General features: G+C 32.9%; 2 protein-coding genes and 1 long non-coding RNA gene across 17 annotated transcripts in view; 2 read left to right on the top strand and 1 right to left on the bottom strand.

The window, feature by feature from the left end:
• EndoA (SH3 domain containing GRB2 like, endophilin-A) overlaps nt 1-13,784 on the bottom strand; it is a 241,762-nt gene extending 227,978 nt beyond the window's left edge. For all 4 annotated transcript variants that reach the window (XM_089641843.1, XM_089641865.1, XM_089641856.1 and 1 more), the window contains exon 1: nt 13,637-13,784. The gene's annotated coding sequence lies outside the window, so the exon portion shown is untranslated. The remainder of the gene's footprint in view (nt 1-13,636) is intronic.
• LOC149425820 (uncharacterized) lies at nt 2,289-4,290 on the top strand. The gene is made up of 4 exons (XR_016304240.1): nt 2,289-2,403; nt 2,920-3,059; nt 3,311-3,457; nt 3,637-4,290. It is a non-coding gene; the product is annotated as an uncharacterized LOC149425820 (long non-coding RNA).
• A 3,904-nt stretch (nt 13,785-17,688) lies between the features above and the next one.
• The window catches only part of Rbcn-3A (rabconnectin-3 alpha), a 140,739-nt gene continuing 137,270 nt past the window's right edge, over nt 17,689-21,157 (top strand). For all 12 annotated transcript variants that reach the window (XM_089641798.1, XM_089641812.1, XM_089641809.1 and 9 more), the window contains exon 1: nt 17,689-17,913. In XM_089641798.1, the coding sequence (XP_089497924.1) occupies nt 17,827-17,913 (87 nt within the window). In that variant the 5' untranslated portion in view covers nt 17,689-17,826. The remainder of the gene's footprint in view (nt 17,914-21,157) is intronic.

Genomic DNA, 21,157 nt, shown 5'->3' with positions numbered 1-21,157 from the left:
AACAACTTTAATTCGGACTTGTTAAACCATTCATGTAAAAATGCACATTTATTTATATTTCACCGGACAGATAAACACGCAAAAGGAATGTTTGTTATTTGGGCAGTAGGTACCTAACTATCTATCACTCTACGGAAGATAATTAAATAAAGAATATTACCTGCTATTGGTAAAAAATATTTTTTTTGTTATTGGTGCCCTTTTTTACTCATTTAAAGTACGCTCTAGCGTGTTTAAATCGCACTTTATGGAACGCGCGTTTTTTAAAGTTACCATGGCAACATCAACAAATCAACAAAATGTGAAGTCTAAATGTCGATTGTTTTTTTCATTTTCATGACAACAAGATATTGTGATGGAACATCACGAATTCATTAATAGTTCTTATTTCCAAATTTTTAATAATAATATCAATATTTATGTTTTCAAAGTGTACCAATAAAAAAATAGCGTAAAGTATTCGTGGATAACTGGTCTTTAAAACACTTGCTTTATTTCGAGCACGAGCACGAAAAATCGCGCGTGTTTTAAAGACCTGTTTATCCACATATACTTTAATATACTAATAATTGTTGGTCTAATTATATTATGTATTACTTGTGACTCTCTTTGTGTACATTGCCTCTGTTTGTATTATTTATTATATGTACGACTAGTAAAACATTTCCGCCTTTTCAATCTGGTCACGTAGCCAGGACGATTATCGCTACGCCATAATAAAACAAATAAAAAAAATAAAAAAACCTCAAAATAAATTATTAAAAACAACCAGCTATTATTTCTTTCAGCAATAATTTCGGAGACTAGCCGAGTGCCGCAAAATTCTCGGAAAATAGCGCCAAGACATTATTCGTAAAATCTTACGGAAAATTCCTTTTTTTTAAGATTAAAAAAATAAGTCGATTTTTTATATATTTTTAATTTATACTTATAGAGCGTCCTCGCAGTGAAAGTTCACAAAAATGGGGATGTAAGAATTATCCAAACAATATATTTTTTTTAATTATTTTCCTAGCGTGGTTAAAAGTGTTAGTCCACTGTAACACTATGGGCAACTTTAACAATGTCTTCTGCAGAGCAGTGGTCTACGTTTAGGGGTCTAGGCCAGGGGTCGGCATCAGTGTTGCCAACTCAGCTCTTTTAGACCCAGATCCATTTTCCTTGACAACCTGGATCTTCTCACTTGAAAGCCTACCGACCCCTGTTCTAGGCACTCATCTTACACACACGCGAAACGAACTGCCGGACTGAACCTCAACTTATAGGAAAGGTACGAAGCAACAACGAATGGCGCGAAACGCCGCTTACAGTTGCTTCGTTCCTTTCCCGTAATTCGCAAACGACGGTTTGCTCGACGTTCACATTTTGCATATGTCTGATTAACGTATTACTAAAATTTCAAATGTTTCTAGAAGGATTCCTAAGGATGTAAGTTATTTATATTTAAGATAAGATTAATAAAAACAGGACCTTATAATAAAAATATTTTGTATAAAACGGTTTGGAAACTTTTATCAACTATAAAAATAGCGGTAACCACCAAATTATATTTTTCTAGACGATGCATTAGTAACTTCCCGAGAGATCCCTCTAAAAACATTTGCGATTTTAGTAATACGTTCATCCGAAATAATTCAAATAAACCCCACGGAAAGATCGATTTTCTAGGCCTGGTAGGCAAATTCAACAGCAGGTCTGTCGAATACACCAGGGCTGCGTCGCATATTTGTGTGCATGGCTACTTCACTTACGTCGTTAAGATTCTGGCATTATTACACTGAAAAAAATGAGTTAGCTAAAGTGTTAAGCTAATTGAAGTTGTGTAACCATCGCCTAAACTTGAGCTACTAGTACCAAACTACTTTATGTGCAGATACCGTCGTTGTTTAGTAAAATGTGCTTGAGCTATTACAACCAAACTTTAATAATAGCATACTAAAGGCTTACTTACCTAAACAAAATAATCGGTTTGGTTAATTAAGCTAAAGTAATTTACTAAACCTATTTCACTTTAGTAACTCAAGTTTATGTGTTACTTCCCAAAGTATTTAGCTAAATTTAACTAAACATCTAGTTTGGTTAAATGTTGTGTTCTTATAGCCAAACTTAGGTTGGAATATCTAAATTTGGTATTTTTACATAACAATTAGTTGCTTTGCACAAACTTGAGCTAATGCAACAAAACTTTAGTTAAATTTCCCGAACTTTGGTAGATCTTATCGTTATCGCTAGCGGTCCGCGATGACGAGTTGTTTATTTACGACGCAGTTGTCCGTTCGCCACAGTTCGCAGTGTTCGCACCATACTTGAATTGACGTTTGTTGCTAGTGATAATGGCAAACAACACCGTGGAGGATTATTTAATTTCTTGGAATCTGGAAGCTTACATAGAAACATTAAAAGGTGAGTTTTTTGTTCATTTTTTTATTGATCTAGAATTTAGATCATGGAACTATGATATATATTACGATAATATCCATTCTTTTTGATTTAGAAACTGACACCTTCATTATTCACGACTCAAGTACGCAATAGATTTAGTAGATTTGTATTTATTATGTACCTTGTTTGAAGAGTGCGTGTGGACGCTACAACCAGATTATGTCAGGAGTCATGACACAGGTTACAGAGAGTGGTATATAAAAAAATAATAATAATTGGATGACTTGTATAGCGCTGTTTTTGTGCAAAATCACCTCAAGGGCGCCTTTATTTCTTTGTTCGTTTCTGCCAGTATTATTTTGTATTGAACGAATGTTGTTTGAAACTGCAGTATTTTTTAAGTTACAGTTTTACCCTAGCCTAGCCTAGCCTGTATAAATATACATCTTTTTAATGAATAATTTTCATTCCTTTGAAAAATAATTTTTCTTATTTGAAAATTTTTGTATTTTCTGGTCGTTTTTTTCTTTATTTCAGAACAAGCCATAGACTCAAAAACACTCCTGATAATATCTGAAGATGATATTAAAGAATTGATTCCGACTGTAGGGCACCGGGCACTGTTTACAGCACACATTAATGCGCTCAAGGATGTTATTAATCCACCTGTCATAAGTGTAAGTTTTTAAATTTTAATTCATCATTACTGCTTTTAAAAAGCAGTAATGATGGCTATTTTTTTTGGCTAACCATTTGGAAATAGTTGTACCGGACGCGATTTTGATAAAAAATATAATAGTATTTAAAATGATAATTCCTGTAATTAATGAATAAATCGACTGCCGGGGGGTCAAGCAATTCTAAAGGGATAAAAACAAAGCTTGACCCCTTCTTTCGCCTTTGTGTACATATCTGCTTTTTGTTTCAGATTGAAGATATACCTTCAAATTCCAAACAAACAACGCCCATATATTATTAACACGATGAATTCGTTGAAAATGACATTTCCTTGTTGGAAAATATAAACAAATCACAAAGAATAACGCAAGAAGCTTTTGAAGAGCAAATTTCGAATGTAAGTTAAATAATTTTAGTAGGTTTCAGATACCTAAGTAACTTAGGTTAATTGTTTTATACATTCCGATATGTGTATTTTAGTAGTGGCAGCGTAGAATAGCCGTCCTGTGACTGATATTATGATGATTATAGAAGTGGTTATTAGTTATTTAATCAATATGCAATTTTGTTTTCTAGGACATCATCTCCTATCAATCAATGAAGGGCAAGAACTTTTAATGCAGTTTGAGTCAAAGGGTCTGTTGGAAAATTCTGCCAGACTGTGCAGTACTATTATAAGTAAGGAATTGCAGGGTAACCCAGATAGATCCATTACAAGCAAGAGATTTTATGAATTTGCTTTTCAAATCACCAAAGTCTTTAATAAAGAAAGCGCAGCTGTATATTTCACCCCATATGTGTGTTTTGGGCCTACCCAAAAAATTGCTGCTAAAGGTAAATTACTAGACACATACAGGCAGCGCCGAAAAGAATTTGCCAAATCAGGACACAAACAATTTTTACTTTATTTAAGAAAAAATTATAATAAAAAATGATAATATAAATGTGTGTATGATCAAACATGTTTTCTTTTTTGAGGCTTTGCTGGTAGTTGGAAACAATAGAGACGATTCTTAACAAAATAACTTTTATATGAATGAGGTTTTTAATAAGTACATTCTAGTCTTACAAAACATAATATTTATTTATTTAGGTTTCATCTCTCAAAAGGGTTGTAATAAACTACCTGCAACTCAAAGTATTTAACCCATGATTCTGAATTATGGGTATAATCCTTCGAGTTGATGGTGGTTACATTTACACCCTGTATTGTTTTCAGCTAAACTGCAAAGCTGCACTTCCTATTTAATATAGATAATCTAACCAAAAAGCTAAGCGACAGTACCTAAAGCTAGCTAGCAGTAGAGAGGTAAAACACCTATATCGGTAGGGCTAATCCAACCGAAGTTTAGTTAATCAACCTAACCATTTTGTAATATTAACTAAATAATAAGGTTACTACATCTAAACAGTTATGTTTTTCTAACCAAACACTACAAAATGGTTTAGGTATATAATTTTTAGTTTAGGTAACACAGCTAAACACAGAAAGCTGTCTCAACTGATTAGTTTAGCTAGAATATCTGAATCGTTAAGCTGTCATAAATACAGTTTAGGTAACACAACTAAACACAAAGCTGTCTCAACCGATTAGTTTAGCTAGAATATCTGAATCGTTAAGCTGTCATAAATACAGTTTAGGTAACACAACTAAACACAAAGCTGTCTCAACCGATTAGTTTAGCTAGAATATCTGAATCGTTAAGCTGTCATAAATACAGTTTAGGTAACACAACTAAACACAGAAAGCTGTCTCAACCGATTAGTTTAGCTAGAATATCTGAATCGTTAAGCTGTCATAAATAAACTGCTGTTTAGCAAACAGTAGCTAAAAGTTCGGCAGTCACCACAGCAACTAAACTGTTTAGTAGATAATTACTGAAAATTTAGTAAATAGTACCTAAACATTTCTTTCAGTGTAGGGTATTGTGTCGTCGGGTGAATCACGTCACAACACAATAACATATTTAAGGCTCTCCGATACAGTTGTTACCCCGTTTCCTTGACAACCTGGCAATTCTCACTTGGAAGTCTGCCGACCCCTGGTTTAGGCACTCATCTTAAGTCGGGTGATTGAGGTTTCGATTCCCATCACAACACAATAACATGTTATTGAGGTTTGTATTGTTTAAACATTCCAACTGGGCAATACTGAGAGTATCTTCCACTCTGGAACGTACCGCAAATATACTTCAAACTATTTTTAATTAATAAATTGTGAAATGTGATTTGAACTTGCAACCTCCGAATTGCTAGTCGGGAGACTTCCCCTCCGACCATGGAGGCCATCTTATTGAATAGCATATTTAAACATGTTTTTTGATTTGTAATCGACATATTGAGTAATGGAGTGCTTTATTTTGTATGAAAACATGTTGTAATCTACAGAACCTTTGTTTTCGACTACCGTCAAAAATAAAATATGTGATATACAAAAATGCAGTGAATGTACTTTTACAAAAAACGACAGCTGACATGGTTACAAGATACAAATACGTGATAAAAACACAAGTACAATTAGTTGCAGTACACTAAATAAGGTTCAGTAGAGGCGTGAATTTAAATTCTCAAATCAATTATTGCAAGACCTACACACCATTCAATCTAATCGGTGAACCCACATAGATAGACAGTGTCCACTAGGCGACTAAGCGAGTGTTCACTTTCCCATCTAGGCCGTAGAAAATAATATGAAATCGCTGGGACGCCCATACACAACACAACCAGACTGGTGACCCTGAAAGAAGAGTGTTGATTGAGTAGTAGCTACTATCATTGAGCGTAATCGACTATTCTAACAGAACATAAGTCAAATGTGTTCAATTTATATGAGGCAAAGAATGATCATACCGTACACGGAGAAAACTTATTCGTATGAAATAATGTTCATTTAATCAAAATCTGGTCAAATTATTCCTTTTCCTGTTAAAAATGGGACTGCGGGCCTATAACGAATGAATTGAAAGAGAAAAAAGTATCAGTTAAAAGCAAATGTTTTATTCGGACGGCGGAACACGTATTCATACAATAACTGATATTGATACTGACATACTTATATTGTAGCATTACGTCATTATATCTATTAGGAAAAGAACACGTGTTCTCGATATATTCTGAAGTACTAATATTTAATCAGGAAGTTAGCATGCTCACTTTTTTAACAGAATTATTTTTCTCCGTGTGGCCTTGATTTCGCAAAAAAATTAGTTACATGCTATTAGAACAGCCGTAACGATGTTATCTTCATTATAATAGCACGTAACGTTTTGCGAAATCAAAACTATGATTGACCAGTCGTTTACTCCTCCTATAAATTTAACAAATTTGACTTATTGTTATTAGAATTAGAATTAGGGTAACGATATACAACATATATGTTCGCTCTGCGTTTCAAGCCATCTTATGGTACGTATACATTAGTGAACCGAGCCACGAATTACGTGAAAGGGACGAAGCAACTACAAGCGGCGTTTCGCGCCCTTTGCGGTTGCTTTGTTCCTTTCCCATAAGTTTAGGTTCTGTTCGGTAGTTCGGCTCGCGTATGTATACGTAGCAGCAGGATCTAAAAATTATTTTCTCTCAACCTTGATCATTACGCGTACATCGATTTAAAAATCTTCTCAATTGTAACAAGGTCGTAGGTAATCACAGACATAGGAATTAATAGACGAGAAGATAATGGCGAGGGGTGAAATCAACTGTTGACGAACGAAGGGGGTTAAGCTGACTGTGATTCGTCAATAAATCAATCTGACAGTAAATAGGCATCTCGCATTATAATATCACCATTTAGTTCTTAAAAGTAAAATCTGCTTTTGAATGAATAGACATTTTTACATGGGAGCGCAAATTACTCGCCACGTTATGAACTAATTTGCGAAGTCCAAATTCGGCAAAGTAAATTTCTTCTGTTTGCAGAGTCGTAGTTAGTTTCAGAGTATTTAGTTAAGACACTTTTACAAATGTTTCATAATTTACTTACCCCAGTAAACAACGATGAGCACACTTGAGAATCGCTACATTGTGATGTGATAGTATATGTTTCTAAAACTGATCCATATAATACGGTGTGAATAAGCTTAAAATAAAGTAAAATAATGCTTACTTATGGAATGTAATACGACAATTGGGTTTATTCTCTTTTTCACATCTATTTTTACAAGTTTTCATATCACAAGTCAACATTTTGCCGTGTTATTTCGTAAAATGAACCGATGATGCCTCGACCATAGTTCGCACAAGAATGATGACGTCACGTTTTCAAATTTCACTTGAGGTCATACGCGAGCACAGCCGGCTCCAATGGAACCGGTATGGGGAGTGGGGATAATACGCTTTTAATCACTTAGGGCAGGTCTACTAATATTCATATGTCTATGTAGGTAATACATAATTTTACCAAGCACATGTGCGTGGGAACGTAGATACTTATGCCTGAGGAATTCCATTTTTACTGAATTCAGTCAACGTTCGTCCTACCTCTGCCAATTCCATGAATGTCTGGCGTATATCAGGGTTGATACCAGAACTTCGCTTTGAACTGCTGGACAGTCTAGCTACATGACAATATTTCATTAGATTCTAGTGTGATAATTTACAGCTTTTTCGATTTCCATCTTGCATACCTTTACCTACACACGCTTTGAAGTCATTCTGCGTGAAATATTGTTGGTAGATAAATAAAGTATTTTGCAACCATCGTCCCGTATTCGCGTACTTTATACATATATGTTATTCTCTGGAACGAAGTGCAAACGTCAGATTTTTTTTAACTCTACACTTAAAATCCCTTACATGTAAGATATAAGTAGGTACCTACATTTGCCATAGATTTGCACTTCACTGTGTTTTAAACAGCGTTCTCTCATTCCGGAGTCAACGATCCTACAACTCCCCTAGAGTTTAACATAAGAAATAAACCTTTAGTAAATTAAATACACTTTATAAGAAACGGAAGAATTTTTTTTAATAGTGAGTATAAATATTGAATATTTGAACCTGAAAAAGCGGTGGAGATCCCTATTCATTTATGGGAGAGAAATTAAATAAGTACCAAACAAATTATATTATTTGACATGCTGTTGTGAACCTTGGGTGCACTGATGCAACACAACATGTGCATTCTGTATACAGCAACACATGTCGTAATATGTCACATGCTCGCAGTGTGCAGTGGCACACGAAACTTTACGTACTATGATCCAACCAACACTGTAGGCGACCAAAATAAGTTGGTTAAAAGTAACTCGGCATAAAAAATGTTATTTCGGTACAAAGAGGATCCAAATACATCGTGTTGTTCGTGGGTAGTATTTATTTATTTATTACACGCCCTAGTGGGCTTTTCTTTTTAAAAAATACAAGCATTTTGTATCAGAGTAAACACAAATTAATACAATAAAGAAGAATGTAAACATAATGGCAAAAATGAATCCTCACGCATATAATTGAATTTAAAAGATTTAACAAAACAAAATAGTAGAAGCGGAGAAGTTATATGGGTACATAGGTCTATTTGTGTCTAGACGAAAAAGCGATAGAATATACAACTATACTGATTAGTTTTCAAATGAAATATATCACCCAGATCAGAATATTTGTTTCCGAGATTGTGAAGTCTCGGAATCGGAGAATTTTGGTAAGCTAGTGTCCTGGTGTTATTGATTGATTCGGTAAACCATAATAATCTAAAAAAAGAGAAGAGCAAATACATAAATGTACTATGAAAGTAGAAATAAAATTAGAACCATCTAGTTAACTTCGCTTTAGCTAAATTCTAATCAAAATACTACATCGAAACGTGAGATTCAATTTAAATTGGTGTCAACTGAATTATTTCGTATCTGGCGGGAAGTACCCATAGGAACGTACTTACATATTCCGCTAAAAGCCGGATATATTTCACGCATCAGGTTCCTATAAAATGATAGCTGCAGTTTGCATTCAGAATCCAACGGCAAATATGTGGACATGTTGTTTGTTGGAAAGACAATAACGTGAAGCAATTAAAATTAAATTAGGTAATTGGACCTTTTCTGGACGAGAGGCGAATAAATCAAAATTTAAAACATGTTTATTGGTAAGGGGGGCAATATTTATTAAAACATAATCCACCTCAGCACAGGAACCCCTGGTGAAGACTAAGAAAAATATTTTGGAATATCCTAGGTATATAAATAACTTATTATTATGTAGAAAAGTGGTATCGTAACTAAATAAACAAAATCACAATTTATCGACCATTATTATTCCGCCATTACAAAATCACAGTAAATCATGGATGAGGATGCTATAATACAAAAGGCAAAACACTACAACAAACCAATGCTAAATCAGAATATAAAATAAGTCAACAAATCAAAATGTGTGACTTCTGATAGTTTGCATTAGCCACAGATTTGACATAATTATTAATTACTTCAAAGAAAACTTCAGCTTTACGTTTAGGTTCTACTTCTCTGTGCAAACAAATCTCTAAATAGTATAAAACCAAGTCGCTATACGCCTCTGTCTGTCTGTGCGCTTAGTTTTTGATAGGGTTTTCAAAATCATTTAGAAATTTCTACCTATTTCTATTTTTCTATTTCTAAGATTTATACATATAATCAGAGGCGGCTCTAGGGATTCAGTCGTGGTAGGTCATTTGAAAAAAATGTGTGACTAATCTTTATTTGATATTGTGAAAAATGCCCATATATTATTAACTATATCAATTTGTTATAGAGTTTTAGAGTCGCGGACTCTAAATAAATATTATGTTAATATAATAAATTGGAAATAAATACACAATCCATGTACTTACGGCAAATTATTTTTAAGATATTAAGTTTTAATGTAGTTGTCCACAACATTAAAATAAATAAAATCAGTGTTTGATTCTATTTGACAATGATTTTTTACGTTTTTTGTTTTGTTTCATTCTAAATCGATAACAACATAAATAATTATTCTAATCCTTTCCCGAACTATGCAATTGAAAAACAACCATTGTTCCACACACTACAAGCGTGTAAAATGAAAAAACGACATTTGTTTATGTCACCATCTCTGTAAAACATATAATATTCACCGTGTTGTCTCCCCCACGGTCATGACCTAAGCGTCCCTAAACTTTCTTCGGAAGCTAATTTTTACTTCGACGAAAAATATAGTGCCATCTCGTTTATTCTATGGCGCGCGTAGGGACAGAAGATGCCAAATTGGACATTCTTTAAATTGACCCAGCGAATCGTGTGGACTTGTGAATGAGAGCTTCTATTAGAGACAACAGATGTCACTGCTAGTCACTCGCCGCCGCCGCTGTTTCGCGTTACATTTTAAATGTTTTGATGCACATAATTGATTATTATATTTATTATTGTTGTCTTATAATTTTGGGGGGTCAAACACCAATTGACCTAAGGGAAGAACCGCCACTGCATATAATACATGCATATTGAATTTATACAAAGTAGAGAATAGTCGATGTTTTGTAACCAAGTCGTAAAAAAAATTTCGGGCGCCATTGCTAACATTGACTAAACCTTATGAGACACATCAAAATAATGTACTACGGAATTGTTTAACTTTAAAAGGCATCACTACCTCAAAACTTCACCCCCAACTATTTATAAGATCGAGCAACGCCGGGTAAATGTCAGCTAATTTGAAATAAAACTTACATATATTATTTATTCTTTGTGATAACTTCCTAACACCAGTGCAGAAATTCAAGAATGCAAGTAGTAAATCAGAAACAGTACATGTCTTAAAACATGTTAAGTAGAAACAGCACATGTCTTAAAAGTGATCGCTTAAGATTTTTAAACCAGCGTACAATCATATTAGACGCAGGTACGAAAAGAATAATCATCACCATCAAAGTAATGCTAAACCAAAAATAACAGGTTGTACAACTGACTGATTTATGCAAGACCTGAAATAGCATGTAACATAATTATATTACATAAGAGCAGCTAGTCTCCGTGTAGGTCAGTAAGAAACATTGTTTACATTAGAAGTACAATCAACACAATAGAACTGTGTGAATCCAGGTAAAAATAATAATTAAAGGACTGAAAGCAGGGCCACTTATAAGAATTTGTAATACTTGCGATGAGACCACCCGAGGAAAAACACAATCGGTGGAATTAAGTTAACTGACTTGCCTCGTTTTCGATGTGTCGTCTTGCGTTTGATTTTATACAAGAGGCGAACCAACACCGTGGAGCGGGAGGGGTAATGTGTGCAGAGGATAAATGCATTCAAACGCAGCAATAATAATACTGTCAACATGAGTACAAAAATCCTCTCAGTAGGACATCTCCAGTAGAACAGGTATAAAAGGAACTGAATTCAATATTCTAATACCTACCCTGATACATGGGAGGCAGTGAAACATAGTGCAGATGATAAATACATTCAAACATAAGCATAATTCCCCACGATATTTCGAGGAAGAGTGATTATTTTTTTCAAATCCATGGGGTTAGTGGGAATTTGGAGAAGAATAATTACCCACAATATTTTCGCATCCTCTAAGATTTTAACGATGGGTTGTTTCACGGAATTGGAACAATTCATCTAATTTCAAAGCTGATTTTTAAGTTCTGTGAAGGTTCTTTCAGGTTATGTTATTATATCATTATTAGCCAGTTGTTTCACAAAACTAAAATAATAACAGAACCTCAATAGAACCTTCACAGAACTTGAATATCAACATTAAAATTTGATAAAATATTCAAATTCTATGAAATAACCCGTCCTTAAATTCCTAAAAATTTGAATAATTCGAATTTTCACAGAATTTGCCCTCAACATATTTTTGTGTTTTTTTCATCACTGGTTGGAATACAAACAGAAGATGGAAGAGAAAAACATTGTGCGGAGTATATTTACTATACAACACAGAGGAATTTGGGATCGTCCTAAATGTGCATGTGCAAGAAGATGTGGATTAATATGGATAAATAGAGCAGTGAATGTCACAATCCTATAACCTGCACCTGTGCCATAACATTATAGTTAGAACATTCTCCACAACTGAAATTTGTAATAAAAATGACAGTATCTGTAATTTTGCAGAACTGATTTAAAATGATAAAACTGCACCAGGAGAACTTTGGCTTTCTAAAATCTAAAAGACTAGGTAGATACTGATATAATTCAGAGAGGTCAATATCCTCAGTCGCGAGGAGAAGAACATGATAGTAAAATGACATGACATGACATGACATAAAATGACATTGAACCATGAAGCACAAATAGTTTGAGAATAGTTAATAATAGTTAATAAGTTAATAGTTAATAAGTTAATAATTAATAGTTAATAAGCACAAATAGTTTGAGAACTTTGGCTTTCTAAAATCTAAAAGACTAGGTAGATACTGATATAATTCAGAGAGGTCAATATCCTCAGTCGCGAGGAGAAGAACATGATAGTAAAATGACATGACATAACATGACATAAAATGACATTGAACCATGAAGCACAAATAGTTTTTAAAACCATGCTTACAAATGAATGGTTGGAAATGTGTTTATATAATTTGTGTTTGGAATGAAAAAAATGGAATATAAATTATTATCATAAATCAATTGCAAACGGATGTATATTTATCCATATAAGCAGCAGCATTTTTAAGCTGTCGTACCCTTAAATTAAATGTACCAATCCTAAGAGAAAGTCCAGTTATATTCAATTTTTCAATTAAGTTCTAAATCCTGTATCTAAATTTCGCCAATAAACAATTAGATAATGTTAATTAAGTGTTAATCTCAAGTGACCTACCAGGTAAGTATTGTACTGTATATTTTCTCCATAAATAGTTAAGAATAACATAGATCACTGTAGAAATGTATTATAAGTTTGTACAGCGCCCTTGAGGTGTTTTTGCACAAAAACGGCGCTATGCAAGTCATCCAAGTATTATTATTATAAATAATGTACCCTAATTCAAATACATTTCAAAAGTCACTCCGGTGATCAGGTCATCCAATAAATGGTTCCCAGGGCGGCGGTACCCATTCCCGCCTACCAAATTGAAAATAAATAAAATTATTAAAATAAATAAATAATAAATTAATAAATAAATAAATTATTAATACGTTTAAATCATTCTAAAAGCGTGGAGATTCTTAACACAGCTATCTATCGTATTTTTATAAGTACTAACGTTAGCAAAATAAAAGAGTGCCAACATAATTTTACATGCGAAAAAGATAATTATGGTGATTACGAGCGGATGTATAATATTATGTGAATATTATTATTAGTATATTAAAAACGAGATATTCGAAATAATACGAGATTCGTGGCGTTTCATTAATATGTATTTTAAAACTTTAAAAAATCGTTGATAAATGATAGTTGTGCTGCAAAAAAATACGAATCAGTGAGAATCTGTAATCTCCAGAGAAAATACAAAAGACACCTCGCCAAAATAGTTTTGTCGTTCAATCAAAACAGCAATTAATTCTCAGTGCTTTTTACTATTGTGTTTCTACTCTCTTTTACCTAGCGCGGTGTGGACCGTTCACTTGTCAAACGTCAAGGACATCTAAGTTATCAACATGTTTTAAATGAAACTGGACTTACCTCGATTATATCCAATTGTTTACGTATACACGAAATCACAAACAGAATTTTACGCGAATGACACTTCGGAATTGCGCTAATAAGAACGTTTAAATTATTATTATTCACAACACAGATTCGTGGCCGCTTAGAACTGCTTGCAAAAAGTCGTATTAAGTGACAAGCGGTGTTGTCAGCTGAAAATTCACCATTTCCTTTATTTTAAACTTCAGAAAAATATATTAAGCGTAGGTACCGTCAGAATTTTTTGTAACACGTGACCAAGTTCCCATAAATATCTCGGTACGGACACGTATTATTGGAAGTTTCGCAATAACAGTTACATCTGTATCCCAATATTGACTTTATTCATGTAAGAAAACCTTAACCAAAAAAAAAAAACAAAAAACTCAAACCGATGAATTTAATATTTAAATATTTCCCAGTCACATATTCTTCTACTTTTAGTATAGGATCCCTTAAAGAACGACCGTCACCGAGATGTTTATTTGATGAAACGTATTTTATATTTAATTTAATATGTCAATAAATATATTGCATATCGGTTGCCTAGCAAATTTTAGTCCAGGGTATGATAAATTAATAATTAAAAAAAATAATTTTTAAAACATTTCACCGGTTTGATTATTATAGAAATTCTATACCAATCGAAAGTATGAAACCCATAGAATATGCAAACGTTAGGTTGCCTACTCTTTTCCGGTCACAACTCTCAGGTTGCCATGTATAAACAGGTAAATCGAAAAAGCATTTTGCACCGGTCTGATTATTGAATAAAAATTATATGAAATTAAAGATTATTTCATTATGAACACGATGGTATAAGGTTGCCTACTAAAAATCAGTCCCGAATTCCGGTTGTCGAATTTTGAAAACTAAAACTTTTTGAAAACATGCCGCGAATTCTCGTGTGCGACTGAGAGGTCTCAACCAACCATCCCATGCGATAGAAGAGGACAAAGCATAGCAGCTGTCCGTCCATTAAAACAAAGAGAGTGCGCATGCTATTTGTTCTTGAAAATGAAAAGGATAGCGATAGACTCGTGCAAGGTACCATCTAGTCTAGAGTGCACAGAGTAAAAAGAGAAAAAATACTTTAAAATATTACTAAGAGCAATTAACTTATTTAAGCGATGTAAGGCATTCTTTAAAATAGTTTTTTCCAATTCAAAAGTTTTACGACAAAATCGGCTCCAAATATGATGTTTATTCACCCTTGGAGTACGAGTTTCCGGACACCGTATACATTTTTTTAAAATTTTTATTGAAACATATAAACAAGGTTACAATTTTATAACAATATAAACACCAATATTTCAATCACTCTCCTAATAAAGCAGCTGCTTGTGTTTAGGAGAGGACAACAAAATATTTTTACATTTGTTTAAATTAAAAAAAAATATTAGTAATTTAACAAAAAATAACAATAAAAGTAATAAAAATATAGGTTAGTTAATAAATGATTCAAAGAATTGAAAAGGCAAAAACATATTTCTAAACAGTAAGTAAAGTTATGAGGTGGTACAAGAGTATTTTAATTTTTTTTTTTATATTTTTCGTAGTTTTCATCCGATCGTATATCAAGGGGTAATTTATTCAATAATTTTACACCTTTGAATATATAGTGATGCTGTGCTGTTGTGGTTCGTGCTAGTGGCACGGTTAGTCCTCAGATATTATTCTTTTGCTTATATTCAATTGTGGTAAATTATTTTTACTAGAGAAATCTTTATGTATTTGTAGAAGTGATATTTTGTCATAAATTTTTGTAAGTGGGGGAACCGGGAAATCTTGAAAAACATTTATATTTGGGTAGTAATATGGCTTTTTTAAGATGATTTTTATTAATATTTTTTTAATAGTTTCCAATGGGAGTAGGGATGATTTATATGCACCCCCCCAAGCCACGATTCCATATTGTAGTACAGAGTGCGCAAGTGCATAATAAATATCTTTTAGTATTTTTAATGATACAATATTTCTTAGTCTAAAAAATATATAGATCAGTTTTTTCATTCTGTCTACTGTGGAATTTATTTGACTTTTCCATTTGATGTTATTATCAATAATTATTCCAAGATATTTTATTTCTTCTTTACTACTAATGTTTATACAGTTTAAGTTACAGGGTGCGATTCTAAGGAGGCAATTTCTTTCGTGAATTTTTATGTTTAGATTTACATTTGAGATATTCCCTGTTAGGCTATAAGGTATATAATCTGTTTTTTCGACATTTAGTGTCAATAAGTTTTCGTTAAACCATAGTTTAACGATATTCATGGCATTATTAGCTGATACTTCGACCTCATTCCAAGAATTTCCTTCAATAGTTATCACTGTATCATCTGCGTAAGATATAATGTTTCCAATGATTGGGAGTTCAAAAAGTTCATTTACATATAAAATAAATAGTAATGGTCCCAAAACAGTTCCTTGTGGAATTCCAAAATCTATATTTTCTATTTCACTTAATTCGTTGTTTACTTTAACCTGTTGAGTTCTTTGATAGAGATAACTTTTTAACCATGTTTTAGCTTTGCAAGTAATTCCTATATTATTTAGTTTATTAATTAATTTTGAATGTGAGACACTATCAAAAGCTTTACGGAGGTCAATGAATATACTTAAGCATTTTTTGCCTCTATCTAATGTTTTGTAAATAAGCTTAGTTAATTCTGCAATTGCGTCTTGTGTGCTAAGTTTATCTCTGAAACCGTATTGACTAGGGTTAATACATTTTTGGTTATCTGTATAATCAGTAATTTGTTTTTTTATTACTTTTTCGTGTATTTTTGTAATGTTGGATAATAAGGATATTGGGCGGTAATTGTTTACTTCTTTTTAATCTCCGGATTTATATACTGGGATCATAATCACTTTTTTGTAGTTAGATACATAATTATGTGACATTTTTTATTTCTCAAATTGCGTCAGAGTATGAGCCCACAATCCGAATTTTATCATTACATTTGCACAAGACTGGTTTTATCTTAAGAGTGATTTTACGTGTATTTCTACCAGCATTCATTGCACTCAAATTGCAAATTGTTTTCCTCCGAATTTTGAAACATATCGTCCGCAATTACAATTTTACAACAACTGCACTCGTAATTATTTCCTCCAGCAGATAATTCCAAAGTTCGAAATTTATAATTGCAGAAACACAAGACTGGTTTTGAGTGTGGAATAACTTTGTAAGTACATGATTTGCAAGCTCAAATAATGATTTCACTCGGAACATGTAAATGGCTTTCCTCCGAATTTTGCAGCAAGAGTCTGGAACCATTCTGGAACCATTCTGGAACCATTCTGGAATATATTTTTTATTTTTTTGTAAATTCACTTGTCGAGGCTTAAATAAATATCGTTACATTCGGAACAAGTAAATGGTTTTTCTCCAAATTTTGCAGCATGTGCGAACTATACAAATATTATACATTCAGTTTTTTCTCATCAACGTTCAATAAACTGCAATTTTTTGTGCAACGGTTGTGGCGAAAGCGTTTCGTAGCAATCTTGAAGAAAATAAATATATTAAACCACCATGGTAGCAAGCGTTTATTTGCAACAGATTACAACGGAGATAACAGTTTATGAAATTGTTGCTGGGACCTGTGTTGGATCGTAAAAATAGCCCCAACAAAGGCGGGCTTAATACTCTAGAAAATATATTAATACACTTCAAAGATTATGGTTAAGAATTACCCAAACGTATTTTAAAAAGGTAAAATAAGGGGATGCCATGTGCTGTGCATTAGGGTAAGCACCTACCAGATTATTGAATATTACAAATACATAAAAGCATGCAACACAATCTAAAAAAAATGAGGAATTACGAACAAATTTAAAAAAAAAATTTTATTATGGTGCTTAACTATTTAACAATTAGATTTTACATATCATCACATAATATTTTACAATAACAATAAAACTAACATTGCGGACTTTTGATGTGTAGATACTTTGTTGAACATAGCAACCCTCGGTTCTTTAAATTATTAAATTTCCCACTGGTATCACCGTTTTGCTGATTATCAAAATTTGTGGCCGCCGTTCGCAATGATAGTAAAATGTCGTCCGCTGGCTTAAATGTCATATTCGATTTTGTGTTTTTGTGAAATGTGGGCTATATAATCGTTAATTTTAGATATCGGTGGTTGATACTGATCGACCTATAGTTATTATTAAATATGAATTGCCATCAAGTGCTGAGTGGTGCGTGCAATGCAGGAGACCAATGTTTTGCTGTTGGCTCCGTTGAAGGGATACCATTCACAGTAAGCAAATTTACATTATTATATTTTGTGCCCTTGTACAGACAATGCATATGCCCAAATGCTTCAATAACAACCGTATTATGCTTACGTAACTGAAGGTCCTTTGGGTTTTTATTGTTTTTTTCGAGGAAGATACTTGAACTAGATAAAGCTAGGTTTTATTTTTGGAAGAAAAAATGATTTTACAGGCGCCGCCTCCTGTCAGCTGATAACCACCTGACTTATTATAATTTCTGATCTTCTAGCTAAATCTTTGTAGTTTAAAATTAATATATTGCCTTGTCTCGCTTCAACAGCCTGACCAAATAACTCAAGACCCCGTTGAAAAAAAAAGCCCAGCATACGTTAGCAGAGCTGTCAGGATAATTATTTGTGCAAAGACAAGAATAACAGCGGCCAATCTTCTCATCTGTGACCACATGCAGCCTTTGTTTCTATTATTATTAATAATTCCGTGTTATCTTTATCTCGATAAAATATGCGGAAGTGATTTTTTTTTGCATAACAATTTTTTGCTCGCATTTCATTTAAAGTGTCAATTCTGTGACAGCTGCACAAACTGAGTTAACGATTTTAGTTTTCAATTGTTCGTCAATTCGTATTTTTTTATGACGTTTTACACATGACTGAATTTTTTCTTCCACAGACATAGAGGTATCGATTTAAGAATCGTATTACTAAATTGACATTTTATTATTATTATTTAGATAAGTGGTTCTTGATTTTCTTCAATGAAAATTGATATTTTTCGTCGAACACATGAAAATTACATAATTTGGTAATGTTATACTGCCTTCCATAATAATGGACTTGAAAACCGCAGCCCGCATTCAATTATTTAGGACGGGTTGTTTCGGAGAATTTGAACAATTCATCAAATTTCAACATTCTTTTTCGGGTTCTGTGAAAGTCCTATTCAAGTTCTGTTATTATGTCATCATAGGCTAGTTGCTTGACAAAACTGAAATAAAAACAGAACTTGAAAAAATCTTTCGCAGAACTTGAAAATGAACGTTGAAATTTGATGAATTGTTCAAATTCTCTGAAACAACCCGTCCTTAGTCGTAAATCTAAATTAAATTAATCTATTTAATATCATTAACGCTAAAAATTGTTTGAAAATTTCAGGGATTGAAGTGAAGCCATACCCTATTGTGGCTACAATTTGTTTATCTTTATATATTATAGACAGTTGAAACTAATTATTTTACTGCTTAAATTACAATATTTCAAGATAACTTGTGCAAATAATTTGTACCTACTATAATAAATGGCAGTTGTGCAAAGATATTATAAATAGTTTTCCATTTTAAGCAATTTTTTCATTCTGAGCAGCTATCAACTTTTGGTGGCAATCACACACACACACACACACACGCACAAATATTTACCCATTTCTCTGAAATTGAAAGAAATTACAGCAGTTAATATACGAAATAAATGTCGGTCCTACCCGATTGCCATTTGGTAGAGTTGTCGACTCCAGTAATGGGTAAGAAGGTTCCATCCTCAGTGAAATAATTTTTTTTTTTTTTCCAACTTTATGTCCGGGTTAAATCTTCCCCACAGGAAAAACTAAACCCTTCCACACACTTTTCCACAAATGATCATCTAGTCAATCCACATTATGCAAGTGCATTATATAAGCATAATAAATACAAAAACAACACGTCAAATCACCAGAGATCAAATGGGAAAATAATTCACCGACTCCAGATATTTTCATATCAGAGGGTTCGGCTCGGTAGAACTTCTAATTGGACCTATAAATCCTACTGATCCCTCAATATAAATATTTGAAAAATCTTTCGTAATTCTACATGTATTTAAAATGACTGATTTTTGTATTTTTATGTATAAATTCTTTGACAGATCTAATACGCCTGAATTTTGAATGAGAAAGCTAGGTATAATGCCAGTAGCCGAATCAACAAATGGAAATATTTTTATAGTCTGAGAATGCCAAATTCTTCTAATTTCATTTCCTAAATCTGTGTATTTTCTTATTTTTTCAGAAACAGATTTTTGAATATTACAGGAATTTGGAATAGCGGCATCAATGAAAGAAGTTATTTTTTAAATTTTGTCATGTAAAACAATATCGGGTCTATTATGACTAATCGTTCGGTCTGTTAGTATAGTTTTATCATAATATATTTTATAAAATTCATTTTCTAAAAATGAATTTGGTTCGTATTCACAATATGGTACTATATTACGGCAGTCAATCAAGTTATGTTTAATTACCAAACTTTGGTGAATTATTTTTAAAACTTGATTATGCTTAAATGTATACTCGGACGGCTCTAATATAGAACATCCCGATAATATGTTTTATAGTTTCCTGAAAAGCCAAACATTTTCTACATAAATCATCAATTTGATTTGTATCTTTGATTATATGCTTCCTATAATTTTTAAGTGTCAGCTACACTACTCGCTTCGACGCTTCGACGAAGTCCTCGACGAAGTTAGCCGAAGTTCGAAGTGCGTGCCCACACACTCGTGCAACTTCGCGAGTAACGCTTCGAGTCCTTTGACTCGGGCGCATTTACCGACAACAATCGGAAGTCGGGCGAAGCGAAGCGAAGTTGCCCGAAGCGAAGTGAAGTGAAGTTCGTGCCCACAATATCGTATTCGGTCAACTTCGATCAACTTCGCGAGTAGTGTAGCTGGGCTTTTAGCATTTGACTCAATCCTGAATGGCAAGCATAAATCCTTCTATTTCTGCTCTTAACTCTCCAATTCTCAACCATTTGTTTGACGAAAATTTGTCAACATACGTTTGATTGAGATAATTGAAGTGTTTTGAGTGTAAAATCTTATTTGACAAGGAATCTAATAATTCCTGGTTGGGATTTATAAAAATGTTAATTATTGAAATTACTATTATTGAATACATTGTCAGTTCAATATAAATCCCAGTTGCATTAACAAATCAAATATCCATATCATTTATTACTCTAATTATGAAAATTATTTCAAATATGGAATGTATTTCATTGCACTACCCCTGCATACATTCTGGAATAAATTCTTATTATTATTATTTTATCTGTTACATATAATTTAGCTCCAGTGGGAATACATTTAACCAACATTCCCTTTTTATCTATAATCAACTATTTTATCTTATCCTCTTTTCTTTTTAAGCCGTTTATTATGATTCAATATTCAAAAGGTTTAATCTGTTTCACCAGCAAACTCTAGCAGCCTATCTATAAACCTGACACACATTTTATCT

The sequence above is a fragment of the Hesperophylax consimilis genome, chromosome 2, assembly GCF_061612785.1.
Source record: "Hesperophylax consimilis isolate HC1 chromosome 2, BYU_Hcon_1.0, whole genome shotgun sequence".
NCBI lineage: Eukaryota > Metazoa > Arthropoda > Insecta > Trichoptera > Limnephilidae > Hesperophylax > Hesperophylax consimilis.
This window is presented reverse-complemented; position numbering and strand designations above follow the sequence as displayed.